Here is a 14536-nt window from a genome sequence, read left to right as displayed (position 1 = left end):
CAATCTTTTTTCTCCTCTACACATCCTTCAGTCTCTCTCTCTCTCTCTCTCTCCTCTATCTATCCATATTCTCTCTCCTTCTGATATCTCTTTTAGCTATCGTTGATCTCTCTCTCTCTCTCTCTCTCTCTCTCTCTCTCACTCTCACCTAACCTTATCATTTCACCTGAGACTCTCGTCCACGATCCGGGCCATGAGTTCCGAGGAAGCTAAGGTCGTCGGTAAGCCCCCTTCAATTCCATTAATTGATTTTCAGATCTAGGGTTTGTGTATTCACACGATCTACAGTACGTAGCTTCTCGTTAAACAAAATGCGATCGGATCCACCTTCTCCGATCTAAGAATTTGATCGATGAATCTTTTTTATTTTGTGTAGTGCCAAGGAACTTTAGATTGTTGGAGGAGCTTGAGAGAGGTGAGAAAGGCATCGGAGATGGTACCGTAAGCTATGGGATGGATGATGCTGATGATATCTATATGCAATCCTGGACTGGCACCATCCTCGGCCCTCACAATGTATTATTGCATCTTCTCCTCTGTGTTTGATTGTTTAAGATTCAAAGTTGAAGGCTTTTATCTCTGCGTCTGCGTTTGGTTGATTAAAGATGCAATTTTTTTTAAACACTTTTGGGAGAGAATTGCTAGGTGGTTAAGAGTCTTCTTCTATTTTTTGTATCTATGTTTTGGGTAATATCTCTGTGACCTAAAGTAATTAGCTTTTTTACTCGAAATGATCGGTAAGTTTTGGCTACATCATCTGAGATGGTTTTACTCCAAATGCTCTTTAGCTACATTTTCATGACCACTTTTGATTAGCGTTTTCAAAAGTCTTTTGGGTTTTGATGATGTTGATCCCAATTTGGGTGCTTAAGAGTCTTTTTTTTTTAACCTTTTGTCACTATGTTTTGGGTAGTATCTCTGCGCCCTAACGTAAGTAGTTACTTGTGGGGCTTTTAGTGGAAATGATCCATAAGTTTTAGCTATGTTGCTTTACTACAAATGGTCCATAAGTTTTAGCACAAGAAAGAAAATTGCTTGCTTTCTGCTTTTGGGTTTTGGGTTTTGGCTTTTGAGATGATTGATGGTGTTTTGTTTGGTGATGAATGGATATCAGACTGCATACGAAGGGAAAATCTTCCAGCTGAAGCTCTTCTGTGGTAAGGAATACCCTGAAAGTCCACCTACTGTGAGGTTCCAGACCCGGATAAACATGGCCTGTGTCAACCCTGAAACTGGAGTGGTAAGCTCTCTCACTTCATTACTCTGATATTCTTGGTGTTATATCTATTTCTAAAATGTGTGATTCAGGTTGAACCGACTCTCTTTCCTATGCTCGCAAACTGGCGGAGAGAATACACAATGGAGGACATTCTGATTAAGCTGAAAAAAGAAATGATGACTTCCCATAACCGCAAGTTAGCTCAACCCCCGGAAGGTAATTTCCGTAACCTAGTTTTGGTTGGATCTAGTGTGTTTGTTTATGATTAAGTCTTAGGACCTTCAGGCTTCTAATCAATCTCTTGTTTCTCCAGGTACTGAGGAAGCTAGGCCAGATCCAAAAGGACCTGCTAAATGTTGTGTGATGTGAAGAGAGAAGTTGGAGGGAATCATCAATTTGTATTAATAGAAGGGATAATGTATATAAAACATCATTTGAAGCTTTTGATATTGCCTACGACTTGAATGTTATACTGCTGTTTGAGATTATATATATATGTCCACCAAAAAACAGGTGATTATGAGTTTATGACCCTAATAAACTTTCTCTTCTTAGTTTTTAATTGGTGGATAAGTTCTTGCACTTATCCTACTCAAAAACCATGCACAAAGCACCAAAAATAGAAGTTTCTCAAGAACGTTAAGTCCACTTGTAATTACAGAACATGAATGAGACAAACCTATTCTTGACACATCGAACTAGAAATAATAATACAGGGCAGAAATTGAAAAACAGAAGCTGCTCTTCTTTTTGTTTTGATGGATCAGCTTTCTCATTGGTGATCTAGGGGTTCCACAGCAGTCTTGAATAGAAGAACATAAACCTTGTCGATCTGGAAATATAAGAATCCTCCAACGGAATGAGTCACGTATGAGCCAAAGCTTGTCCCAACAATGCAATGCCATGCAGGGCCATAGGCAGAATCGAAGTCCTGAAATTGAAAGACAAATGGAAAATTGTTTCAAGAGTAAGAACAAAAGTAAAGTTTATCTTAAATCTGATGCAAGTTTAAATTCGCTGCAACATGTCGTTTGACAAAGGAACAAAGGGCTCAAGTTGGAAGAAAACGAAGAGATGAGAGAACCACTAAGAAAAGGTAAAACAAGTTAAACAGTAGAAACTGACTCGTAGGCCAATCATAAAAGCTAAGAATGGTAGCCACGATTAGGACTTCAGAGATAATTTTTTTTTTTACTCAACCACTTTGTGAAACCAACGTAAACCCTCTCTTCTTCCACTTGGATCACTAAAACTTTGCACCTTTCATTCAAGTTCGAGCCCCAAAACAATCTTTGCACTTGTGAGAGAAACAATACCTCTATTCAAATATGCGGAATTGAGGAACTTGACAAATTCAAAAGTGTTTATATCATTAAACCCTGAGCCATGTATATGGAAACGCTGCATAAGCGTAAAATTCTATATATGTGGTCCGTATCATCTCATCTAACTGAGAACAGTCATGGCCTAAGTCAGCTCAAACAATCATCAAAAAAAGAAGCAATAAAGAACATCCAGGTTCCAAGACTTGTCTAAAAGAGATGCATACTATCATCCTCGCAATACACAAGAAAGCAAAGTCAAGCAGACTAATAGAATGCAACCGAATGAAAGCCAAAACAAATATGGGACCATCTATGATGTTAGATAATATGCGAGTACACAACATCAAATCAAGCAAGGTCGAGAAGACAACACCACAGTTTACAGAAAGAATGCGACTTGAGACTAGCACACTACTTGATTCTGTGTCAACAATCACTCCACAGTAGTAGACTCCGTCGGTGATGCGAATAAAAGATGCGATTTTGAAGTAATAGATATGTAACCTTTTTTAGGGCGAGAGCGAGTCGTTTGTTGTCGGCCTTTCCAGGCGTAGCATCCAAGAGCCCACGGGACAAACTGAAGGCCCTGTTTTGCACTGACAGAGGCATGTCGGAAGCTCGAACCCGGACATTGAACTCGTCTTTCTGGTCTTGCTGCTCTTTAGCCTTCTTCTTCTGCTGTATCAAGTTGTTCAAGAACTTGCTTCTTCTCTCCAGTTCCAGCTCTACTCCTTCCATGTTTCTCACTCTCACATCACTCAGCTAGGACTAGGAGATGTAGTCCTTTTCAATCGAAGAAAACAAAGCTACTTCACTATTTACGAGATTAGATTAGATTAGATTGTTGTATTGTACCTTAAAAAACAAAGTAAATAACATTTAAAACAACAATCTAATCTCAAGTTATTTCAATTGGTTTACATTTAAAACATTGATGTATTGTACCCAAGAAAGCCTAACCATTCTATATTAACCAATTGAAATAACTTGAGATTAGATTGTTGTTTTAAATGTTTTTGCCCAACACAACAAAAGATTGTGTTGTATGTATTCTTCTTGGTTACATCATGTAAGTCTCAACTTTCCGACTTGGAGAAGCTAGCAAACTAACCTTAACATGTTGAGGGTCTCAATAAAGTCAAATGTAAAGAGATGAAACTTGCAAATTCGTTTGAACTGTAATAACAAAATCTTATATCACGTAATAGATGTAAAACTAAGAAAACAAAACCGAGAAAAGTCAAATCCAAACAAGTATAAAGCTCTTCGCGATAACTCAAAACAGGCTTGTTCAAAGATTCCGAAAAGAAATGTGAAGTCTCCCTGAGACTATTTATTCATATAGAGTGAGAAGAAAGTATCCCTTAGACACAGACATAAGTGCAAGATTTGAGATCGTTTGTACTTGTGACCACCATCTTAAGTTATGACGGTGGGGGCTGATCGGCCCGTGAACTCATCCATCTTGGACAGCTTCAGAGCTATCTCAACCTGTCAATCACAACACATCAAAACAACAATGAGAGCAAAACCCCTTTTGGTGTATTAGTTTACGGATATTTGAAAGGTTTTCTTTAAATATCGTACCAGAGGAGACAGAGCTTCCTGGGACTCTCGTCCAATCTTCGAAGCATCCTTCTCGTACTGTTCGATGTAGAGTCTGATGGTTGCTCCTTCCGAGCCAGTTCCAGACAGACGGAAAACCTTTATTTGATTTTTAAATCAATACAACAGGAGATGATTAATCAGTTACTGATTTCATATCTGTTGAACTATACCATTTCCTGTATCATTATGTTCTAGCTGATATGCCTAAAGAGACTCAAGACCAAAGAAGAAAAAGATGGGACTTACAAGTCGCGATCCATCCTCAAACAAGTAACGGATACCCTGGTGCTTTGAGATGGATCCATCAACTGGATCTTTGTACTCGAACTCATCCGCACTGGAGACATTCGCCACATCCGAACGAATTCCTTTCACAATCCTGAATCAAATCAAGAAAAATTAGGAAAAAAGAACAAAGTACCAAACTGAGGAGCGAAGGGATTTATAGAAGTTCAAGTGTGCGTACTTGTTGACTTCAGGAATTGAAGATTGCAGTTTGACCAAATGCTCCATCAGTTCCTTAGCTTTACCTGCGTCTACGTTCTTTGGAGACAAAATTCTAAGATATCACCCAAGGGTTCTGTTTGTTTCCGCATAATATGGTATAATCACGAAACTTAGCAACTTGTTACCTCGTAGTCGTAGCGAGTGTAGTAGTGACGGCCATAGGTAGCCCAGTGCTGGCGGACAATGTCTTCAACCGTCACCAGTTTAGTGTCACCGTCAATGCTATCCTTGTTCTTGTGAGCAAGTATGGACATCCACGCAAGAACTGCCCATATCCCATCTTTCTCACGGATATGATCGGAGCCTGTGAAAACATCTTTCTTTCAGAACCGCACAGATTGTTTTTAAATTTATTAACAGATGTGTGAGTGTAGGAATAGAAACTAACCAGTTCCAAAACTTTCTTCACCACAGACGGAACACATCCCGGCATCCATCAGGTTACCAAAAAACTTCCAGCCTGTTGGAACCTGATATGTGTTTTTAACATGTTAAAAACTTCACGAAGTTCGGAGGAAAGGAAGCTGTACAGAAGTTGCACGTTGACATGTACCTCAAAGAACTTCAGATTCAAGCTTTTTGCTACAACATCTAGAGCAGCTGAGGTCGGCATGCTCCTAAAATAAGTAATGCAAGTTAAATATTACGTGGCAAAAGATATATTATAAGAGTTTTATAGACTGAATTCAGATAGAAATAAAAAAAAGTCCGGATGTATATAATACCTTGCAACACCTTTCAAACCAGAGCAGAAGTATGGTATGGCTTCAATGGCATTTGCAGCAATTATGGCAACTGAATCAGAAGGAGTAACAAAGAACCTACATAAGAAGAGATACAATTAAGTTTAGAAGTGTACTTCGTGAACCCGTTCCATGTATGTATCTAAGAACATTACCACGCTACCTTTTACCCAGGATCATGTTACGGTCTGCATCACCATCAGCAGCGGCACCAAACTCTGGAGGTTCACCTCCAGTGTCGGATTTACCTAGTCCCATCCGTGCTACAAGCTCCTTAGCATATGTCAGATTGGGATCCGGATGGCCTCCTCCAAAGTCCTCCTACAAAAATGTTGTGTTGCGGTAAATAGGGAGGTTGGAGGTCTATTTGTAATAATATAAGAAATAATATTTTGTGGTCAGAAGATAATAAGACCTTGGGTACGCAGTTCAACAAGGCACTTTCTTGCGCACCGAGTTCTTCCACAAAGATGCGATGTGCATAGGCTCCAGCAACACCGTGCAAGGCATCATAACTTCATAAAATAAAGTAAAATATAACAATAAATCGATGGAACATATGTTAGCAAACTTAGCTCAAATGGAAGAGGTTGAGGAACCAATGTAAGCTACATACCAGAACGTAAATTTTGGAGATGAAAGTAATTTCCGGATGGACTCAAAGTCGAAGATTGACCTTAATGGAGCAAGAATATGTTTTTAGTAAAACTATAGAGATTGCATATAGACCATAAAGGGATCATGTTCTGGACTCACTTCATTAGTTTAACGTACTCATCAGCGGAATCAAAAACTTCAACATCGAATTTTCCTTCAGGTCCTTCAAAACTCGTTACACCAACGGCAGAAATATCAACCTGTTGCATTCAATCACAGAGACAGATCAACTTTGATTCAGAAAAATACAATGAAAATTTTGTTGTACTTAGAGGAATCTATGGAATGTATAGATACATTGGGTAGATCTTCTGCTATAGGGTACTCCTTGATTGTCTTAGTGTTCTCGTAAATCTTATCAGTAATGGATTCAGGAGCAGGGCCTCCATTTTCCATATTGTATTTGATTCCAAAATCCTGTATAAAGCGAGTCAACGCTTAGTCTTATCATTCACTAATATGAAACAATGGATGAATACAAAACAAGAAGTTAAGCAAAAAGGGGCAGAGCACAACAGAGACAGAACGGACCTCAGTAGGGCCACCAGGGTTGTGACTTGCTGTTAAGATAAATGCTCCAGTTGCTTTCGATCCCTGTAACCAGGAGACTGGGGTAAGTCTCTCATCACAGTTTGCACTCATGCACGAACACAGAGAAAAACCAACAAAAACAAATTCAAATATCACTACAAAGATGAGGTTAGAGAAAGCGATCTCACATCAGCCCCTGATCTTTCACGAATCACAGCTGATACAGCAGGGGTTGACATCAGAGTGTTTTTACCAACCCACACACGTCGTACACCATTAGCTGCTGCCATCTTAATTATAATCTGTCCAGAAAGAAAATGAAAAAAAAAATTGAATGAGAAGCTCGAAACCCTGGTCATGTTAAATAACATGCACCAGGTATGTAACAGGAGCATACTTAGCCAAAGAAACTTGCACGCAAGTTTTAGAAATCATCTTCAAAGACAAACAAAACCTTTACCTCTAATAACCTCAATTGCCAATGAAGCAACATAAAACAAGAGTTTTGTAAAACATGAGCACTACTAATTCAAAACAAAATATGCTAAGTACTGAATACACCGATTAGATTCATCCAGAAATAATCACACTGCTTTTACCTGAACAGCATCCTTTGAGTAATAACGACCATCACCAGAGACCACGAGTGTGGCACCTGAACACAGATTGAACAAACACTCATGACTTTAAATTTATTTTTAGAACTATTATCAAACTAGAAACAAAAAAACCTCACCTTTGACTTTCTCCGGAGTAAGCGCATTAAACGTTGCTTGGACAAAATTCTCCAGGTAATTAGGTTGCTTGAACACTTTCACCTACACAGGTACACAAACCACAATACCAAATCAGAGACACCAAAAGATACTAGCTTGATCACGTCTGCAGATACCAATAGACTAAACAATGGAGACTAGATTGATATATGATTTGCTTATCCAGTTCCAGTCCAAAGATCATTCACTCGAAAACCAATGGCAAATAGAGATCTGAGCTACACTAACAAGTCCAATCTAGACACTCTCAGTTTCGCCACATCAGTGCAAACATTTAACGTCAAGCTCGATACGTGTTCATATAGTTGTATCAGGTTAACGTTCATCCCAAATATATATATATTCAAATCAAAGATAACAACGTGATCCAGAAACGAATGTCATCATTTACGTATTCTGCACAGCATAATCATACGGATCAATGCATGGATCTAAATCCAAATGAAATGCGCAGTTATGACTGATCTCGCTTAAAATCCTAATCGTAAGAATCTAAACAGATCGGATCGAGATCGAGATCGATTCCGTTGGATTTACAGAGGGAGATTTGGATCGACGAACCTTCTTACGGAGACCAGAGGTTCCGGGTTTCTGGCCATCGATAGGGGATGTTGAGACGACGGTAACTTTGAAAGCCATATCCGAAAACACGATTCAGAATTGGATTTGAAGAGAGAATGAGAACAAGAGAGTGATGGTGATAAACGCTGTGGGCAGAGTGGGGAGAGAGAGAGAGAGTTTGCTTAAACTAGACGAGACCGCGACACGTGTGGCTCCTCGCTTCTTCGCCTTACGTGGAACGTTTCTCTCGTTTTTTTTTTGTTTTTTACCTTTTTCACTGACAGTAATAAAAGAAAATCTTGAGTTCTCGATCTAACACCCATTTTTAAAAAACTTTTTACTTGCTTAACACATCACAAAGCGTTAAATGTTTTCATAATATAATATACGTGCTAAGTAATGAATATTTTAATGTAATAAATTATCTGTTTTTCAAAAAAAAAAAACTTCGTATATTCGATTCCGCATGACAATATATCACACTATATAGTACAGATAATCTGATGAAATCATTCGCATATCTTTGAAGTCTTCAAGAACACAACTTACTCTCATACGGGTAAATCTCTGAGTAACCTTAGAGCTTTCTCCCACTGTGGTCTTTGAGACATAACGATCCGTCTCAACACTGGCACAGCTCCTGCTCTTATAATGGCTGTATGGTTCTCACTGTCCATGCTCAAGTTATACAACACTGACAAACTCGCCTCTACGCACCGCTCGTTCCTCTCTTCTAGAAGCTTCACCAGCGGCTCTACCCCTCCATGTGAAGCAAGCGCTTGTGTCGCCTCTGGAACTCCCTCTGAGACTATCTTGTTCAGTTCCAAAACCGCTGCTTCTTTCGCTTCTGGAGTTGAGGAGAAGCTCATCTGTTCCACTAGACTTGGGATCGTCTTGTACAGAGTTACCTATTTGTGATATCAAAAGAGAATTATAAATATAAATAATCGTTTAAATAAAAAATATTATTTTTATAGTTTTCGAATAATACGTTTTCAAATTTTGGATTTTTTTATAAATTTTTTTTAACTCTTTTCGATTTTTTATTTTATTTTTGAAACTATTTTAATTTTTATTTATTTTAACTTTTAAATATTTATCTATATATTTACTAAAAAAAGAAACTGGCAAACATGTCTGAACTTATATATATAATAAACAAACCTCAACGTTGACTGGGTTGTTGAGGGACGAGGAGGGAGATGAGAGAGAGGTGAGTTTCACAAGACAAGATGCGACCCAGTCTTTGTAGTGTAAAGGGAGGTTTGATCTCAGGATCTTCCTCAGCAGCTCCGAGAAGAGAGTCACATCCAGAGTTTGGCGAAACGACTCAGAGTCGAGAAGTTTTGTTAGTAGCCTCGAAGCAGCTGAAATCGTCAAACCAGCTTCTTCTAGCTCAAGCAAGTGTTTCTCTAACTCCTCATCTTCATTTTCAGGTTCTGCATTTGATAAAAAAAAACTCTTCATATGTTGTTGTTATGACCATTCATTAAAAGGAAAAGTTTTGTACCGTCAAGGACTCTCTGACGGAGAGCAACATCAAGAACAGTTGTGATATCCTCGGAGATGATCGTGTCCATGGTTGGATCAATGACCGCACCAAACTCGATCACGGAGATTGCCTTCCTCAGCAGGTTAGGAGACGCTGTTTTCGCTATCTGGACGAGCCGAGAGATAACAGAACCGTCCAGAGCTTCCTTTCTGTATTATTCCACCAGATACTGAGCATGTGATACTACTAAAAACAACAAAACAGAATGAGCTGAGAGAGAGAAGAAGACAGACCTAGTGTCTGCTTTTGATCCATTCACTGGTCCTTCATAAAACTGCATGTAGAGAAAATTAGTTTAAGCGATTGAGAAAGGATGTAAAACATGGGGAAAACACACACACCTTTGATTCCATTTCCTTGCTAGGATCTAAAAGATGAGCAAGTACATCCAGAATCTGCAACGCATTGTTCACAACAGATGATTAGATAGTAGGCCTGCGGGTTCAGTTTCTTCGGTTAGTTTGGAATTCGGTTAGTTCGGGTTGGTCGAAATCTCTCACCGAAGAGAACCGAAAAAGTTTGGTTCAGTTTGTTAGTTTAGTTTAAAAAATTTAACCGCGGTTAGTTAGGTGGTTTAAATTGAATAAAATTCAAAAAAATATCAGTTAATTTTGGTTATTTCGTTTTAGATTTTGGTTAGTTCGGTTAAAAATCCCAGCCCTAAAAGATAGCAAAGAAGGATGGAGAAAGAAAATGAAGTCAGACCTGTTCAGTAATGCTTAGTGAGATCTCTGGCTGTTTCAGAAGATTAATAAAAAACGGTACAGCACCTTCACCTTCAATCCTCTTGCAAACAGTGCGGCTGCAATTTACATCAAAGTGTTTATAATTAATTAATCACAAAACCTCTGCTTAAGTAAAAAAAAAAAAAAAGGTACACAAAGTACCTAAGAGACAAGTTTTTCAAAGCACGGATGACAGGTATCTTAACACCCTCTTTGTTATTGTTAGCTAAAAGCTGAACAAGAGGCTTCACAGCTCCAGCTTCCATGAACGAAACCCTCATCTCCTCGTTGATACACGCGTCAGCAACCGACTCCGCAGCTCTCGACACAGCCACTTCGTCAGCCAATCCGAGAATCAACACCAAACGAGCCACACCATCTACACAAGGAAGAAGGGTCAGCTGCTGCTGATTCTGATTCTGATTCTTGTGTGATTCCCCTGGACGTTCGGATTTGATCTCCTTCTCGAACTCAATAGCTCCAATACGAGCAAGGAACTGCTGGTTCGTCCTCCCGACTATCGCTTTAGTTTTAGCTTCATCTACTTCGTCCACGTCCTCGTCAACGTTTAAACCGAGGAGAAGCTCGGATGCGCCGAATCTAGAAGGTGATTTTGCTGTCTGCTCGACTTTGATCCCGTCTGGTAAGCTAGGCCATGAGTAAAGATCCGGTCTAAACGACTTGTAAGCATCTGCACCGATTACAGGAATGGGCACAACACCTTCCTCAATAACAAGAATCCTGTAGTATTCATCTTTAGCAAGCTCCAAAAGCACATTCCTCGCTTCTTTTCTGATCACTTTAGACCCTTTGTTCTCGCCTTTCAACAGTTTTGCCAGTTTGGGTATGACTCCTACTTCCACCATAATCTTGTGGTTAGAGCTGCTAAGAGCTAAATTAGCCAAGACTCCACCAGCTGCTTCCTTAACATTCACATCATCATCTTCCAGGAAAGTAATGAGCAGCTTAAGGATGTCAAAGTCTGCAGCTTTCTCTCTAACTCCTTCGTCCACAGTCAGATTCCACAAAGCACATATGCTTTGCTCTTTCACAACTGTAGCTAACGAAGGCCTGCTTAAGAGAGCTGTTATCTCCTCCAAGGCTCCACTCTCAGCGACAAGCTCTCTGTACAGATTCACGGAAGCGATAGACCGTAGCAGACCCGCGGCAGCTTCGCAGGTGGAGGTGGAATCGGATTTGAGAAGAGCGACGATGAGATTCAGACAACCGTGGAACTGCATTATCGCGTCGACGCATTTCTTCCCGCCTAGAGAGTACTTCCATAGGGCTTCTACGGCTTGTTCTCTGTCGAGAGGGTCGTTGTCTAAACCGAGCATCCGCACGAACAAGGCCACGTAGGAGCTTTCGCTTCTTCTCGCTTCTTCATTGTCATCAACCTAAGCTTGTAGGGACAATAAAAAAGCATCAACCTTTAAGCTTATAGGCACGAAAAGCATCAACCTTTATGTTCCGATTAGTACACAAACAGAGGAGGGACTTACAGAAGTTACGGAGCTTTGTTCTGTGGTGTCGGAGTGTCCGGCTTCTCCACTGCAGTGGGGACGGTGGAAACTCGATTTGGGATTGGAGAAAGCGTGACGGAGATGATGATTCGGTTGGATAAGTATTGGAGAAGGGGTGAAGGAGAGGTCGTGTCTTCTTCTTCTAGGTTGTGTTTTGGCTAAGAGAGTGAGGAACTTGGTTTGTGTGGTTGAGATTGGGGATAGACGGGAACAAGGAACGGTGGAAGATACTGTGGAGAGTGACATCACAGACTCGAAGTTCTGTCTGAAGTTCGTTCGCTGGGTGAGAGAGATGATAAAACCTGAAGATGAATCTAGTCGATGTTTTTCTTTCAGCGAATTCCTTTTGTTTTGGGTTTTCAAGTTCTGTACCGGTTTGGTTAAGAGGCTGATAAACCGGATAAAATATTACGGTTCTATAATCGAATGTTATGTTACAATTTTTGTTTGAGAGTGTGTGATATTGGCTAATTTTTTGGACATATCTCTTCATAGCAGTGTTCTAAATCAGGTCTGAACGAAACAATAATTTTAAAAATCGGTCAAAACGTCTGTCTAATAATAACCACCGTCTAGCAATTTTTTATGAACATTACTTCCGAATAAACCTAAATTACTGTACAGTCCTCTGATAGCTGCAGGCAGACTGTGACGTGATCAAGATTGTTATCCAGTGCTGTGTCTAAGGAGACGTTGTATTCTGATCTAGATCATGTTTAGTGTGATGTTTAATAGTGGATGGCGATGAGACTATTGGCTTACTACCCATTGAAGCCTTTTCTAGAGCTTGAGATTTTTTTAACAGTTATGCCAGTTCTCAAAAAGAACTTTTTAACAGTGTGCATTTGGCTGAAAATAGAGATGTGTCGCTACATGTTTCAGGATGTTCTGGTTAACAAAAAGATATAAGACTTTGGAGAAGTGATCTAGAAGTTCAGAGAGGTCAAGGCTGATGGGTCATCCATTGGATCAGTCAATCTGTACATAATGAGCAAGAGAAACTTTTTTTTTTTTTTTGGGCAACAGAGCAAGAGAAACTTTATATGATGATGTAAAAAGGTGAAATTTAACTTTATTGTTCCCAGAAAGGTAAAGAAAACAAAGAACACAATTTATCTCTTGCTCTGAACAAAACTCGTGAACAAAACTCCCCCCAAAGACGTGACTATAAAGACAGACTCATCAGCTAACCTCTCCTAATTCTTCCGGTCAGGTTTCAAAAACTTTGTCATACAAAAGACAGTTTTTTCAAAGGGCTTATTTGTGAACTAGCCATATTTTACCAACAAATTAAGAATATAGCGGTGATTTTGATGTTATTAGATCTCGTAGCATTTGTGCAATATTTTTTCGGTTTTATCCTTCTTTTGAACCAGTTGCCAGTAACAGGAAAAAAAATTGTGATCAATATTTGTGGTGATTATTGGGGCATGGTTATCGCACTGGCGGTGGTGGTGACTACAAACCTGAAAGAGGGAAATATTCATATTAGCATATCGTAAAAGAAAAGGATCACGTTACTTAAATCTCCAAAATATCACATTTCTAAGTTTATGTCACAAAAATAGCTCTCAAAAACTAAAATGACCAAAATAACATTTTATCTTTTGAAAATTTTAAATTTTTTTATTTTCCAAAATTTGAAATCTTATCCCAAAACCCCACTCTCCAACTCTAAATCCTAAAACCTAAACTCTAAACCCTAAACTCTAAACCCTAAACTCTAAACCCTAAACCCTAAATCCTAAATCCCACTCCTTAACTCTAAACCCTAATGTATAAATTAATTTACCATTAGGGTATAAGTGTATATTTATCTCTTTTGATAAAACATTAAGTGCTATTTTGGTCATTTTTATTCTTATAGGCTATATTTGTGACAAAAACTTTTTATTGCTATCCTAGTCATTTTCTTTTCTTTTTATTATTTAAGATAGATATTGGGCGAAATTCGTATTCGTTCTAAAAGCATTTTCATGATATCATTAAAAATATTAAAATATAATTTTTAAAAAGTGGGATAACAGAGAAAATGAGAGAAATTTCTCTTGTGGAAGAGATTTTAAGAAAAAAAATTGAAAGATTCTTCACTAGCTAGTAGTATATTTTTTAAAGAAAATAAAATTTCGTTAATTTTCTTGGAATATTAATATAATAAAGTGAGACACTGTGTTTGAAAAACCCACACTAGTGATCGATCGATGCGTTTTTGGACATATACCCATCGATCGATCACATTGTTACGCTTTGGTCCATCTTAGTGATCGATCGATGCGTTTTTGGACATAAATCCATCGATCGATCCGTTTATAAAAAACATTCGAGATTTTGAAACCCCAAACACTAGTTCCTCGGACTCGGAATTTCCTCGGAATTTCCTCGGAAATTCCGAGGAACACTTGATATCCTCGATCGATCGATGGGATAATCTCATCGATCGATCACATTGTTACGCTTTGGTCCATCTTAGTGATCGATCGATGCGTTTTTGGACATATACCCATCGATCGATCACATTGTTACGCTTTGGTCCATCTTAGTGATCGATCGATGCGTTTTTGGACATATACCCATCGATCGATCACATTGTTACGCTTTGGTCCATCTTAGTGATCGATCGATGCGTTTTTGGACATATACCCATCGATCGATCACATTGTTACGCTTTGGTCCATCTTAGTGATCGATCGATGCATTTTTGGACATATATCCATCGATCGATCCGTTTAAAAAAAATTGACGTTTAAGAAACCCCAAACACTAGTTCCTCAGAATTTCCTCGGAATATTCCGAAGAAATTCCGAGGAAC

General features: G+C 39.0%; 5 protein-coding genes across 6 annotated transcripts in view; 1 reads left to right on the top strand and 4 right to left on the bottom strand.

Annotated features, from left to right (window-relative positions):
- Positions 1 to 23: 23 nt before the first annotated feature.
- On the top strand, positions 24 to 1745 carry LOC106307781 (ubiquitin-conjugating enzyme E2 variant 1A-like). Its single transcript, XM_013744832.1, has 5 exons — positions 24 to 221; positions 377 to 516; positions 1115 to 1240; positions 1309 to 1435; positions 1533 to 1745. Exons 1-5 carry the CDS (start codon positions 194 to 196, stop codon positions 1586 to 1588), a joined length of 477 nt encoding a protein of 158 aa, XP_013600286.1. The 5' UTR covers positions 24 to 193; the 3' UTR covers positions 1589 to 1745.
- A 47-nt stretch (positions 1746 to 1792) lies between these two features.
- On the bottom strand, positions 1793 to 3427 carry LOC106307782 (dynein light chain 1, cytoplasmic-like). The gene is made up of 2 exons (XM_013744833.1): positions 3049 to 3427; positions 1793 to 2150 (listed from the first exon to the last, which is right to left on the bottom strand). Exons 1-2 carry the CDS (start codon positions 3280 to 3282, stop codon positions 1992 to 1994), a joined length of 393 nt encoding a protein of 130 aa, XP_013600287.1. The 5' UTR covers positions 3283 to 3427; the 3' UTR covers positions 1793 to 1991.
- A 287-nt stretch (positions 3428 to 3714) lies between these two features.
- Positions 3715 to 8132, bottom strand: LOC106312732 (probable phosphoglucomutase, cytoplasmic 1). Its single transcript, XM_013750353.1, has 18 exons — positions 7928 to 8132; positions 7327 to 7408; positions 7190 to 7245; positions 6779 to 6892; positions 6591 to 6653; positions 6357 to 6476; positions 6159 to 6259; positions 6019 to 6078; positions 5818 to 5917; positions 5566 to 5723; positions 5385 to 5480; positions 5213 to 5276; positions 5048 to 5129; positions 4785 to 4963; positions 4619 to 4695; positions 4399 to 4531; positions 4132 to 4248; positions 3715 to 4035 (listed from the first exon to the last, which is right to left on the bottom strand). The coding sequence occupies exons 1-18, from the start codon at positions 8003 to 8005 to the stop codon at positions 3964 to 3966; spliced, it is 1752 nt and encodes a 583-aa protein (XP_013605807.1). The 5' UTR covers positions 8006 to 8132; the 3' UTR covers positions 3715 to 3963.
- Positions 8133 to 8330: 198 nt separating this feature from the next.
- Positions 8331 to 12062, bottom strand: LOC106312355. Of its 2 annotated transcripts, none has more exons than XM_013749847.1 (8): positions 11707 to 11934; positions 10367 to 11606; positions 10185 to 10281; positions 9821 to 9874; positions 9713 to 9753; positions 9438 to 9628; positions 9092 to 9366; positions 8331 to 8835 (listed from the first exon to the last, which is right to left on the bottom strand). In XM_013749847.1, exons 2-8 carry the CDS (start codon positions 11539 to 11541, stop codon positions 8479 to 8481), a joined length of 2190 nt encoding a protein of 729 aa, XP_013605301.1. In that variant the 5' UTR covers positions 11542 to 11606; positions 11707 to 11934; the 3' UTR covers positions 8331 to 8478. The 2 variants fall into 2 exon arrangements, with proteins under 2 accessions (XP_013605301.1, XP_013605300.1); XM_013749846.1 differs by having other exon boundaries at positions 8333 to 8835; positions 10367 to 11601; positions 11707 to 12062.
- Positions 12063 to 12978: 916 nt separating this feature from the next.
- Positions 12979 to 14536, bottom strand: part of LOC106309000 (4-substituted benzoates-glutamate ligase GH3.12-like) — a 4157-nt gene continuing 2599 nt past the window's right edge. The window contains exon 3 of the mRNA XM_013746092.1: positions 12979 to 13193. Coding sequence (XP_013601546.1) covers positions 13148 to 13193 — 46 coding nt within the window. The 3' untranslated portion in view covers positions 12979 to 13147. The remainder of the gene's footprint in view (positions 13194 to 14536) is intronic.

This window comes from Brassica oleracea, chromosome C8 (genome assembly GCF_000695525.1).
Source record: "Brassica oleracea var. oleracea cultivar TO1000 chromosome C8, BOL, whole genome shotgun sequence".
In the NCBI taxonomy this organism is placed as follows: Eukaryota; Viridiplantae; Streptophyta; class Magnoliopsida; order Brassicales; family Brassicaceae; genus Brassica; species Brassica oleracea.
The sequence above is the reverse complement of the archived record's forward strand: the minus strand, read 5'-3'. Positions and strand labels throughout refer to the sequence as shown.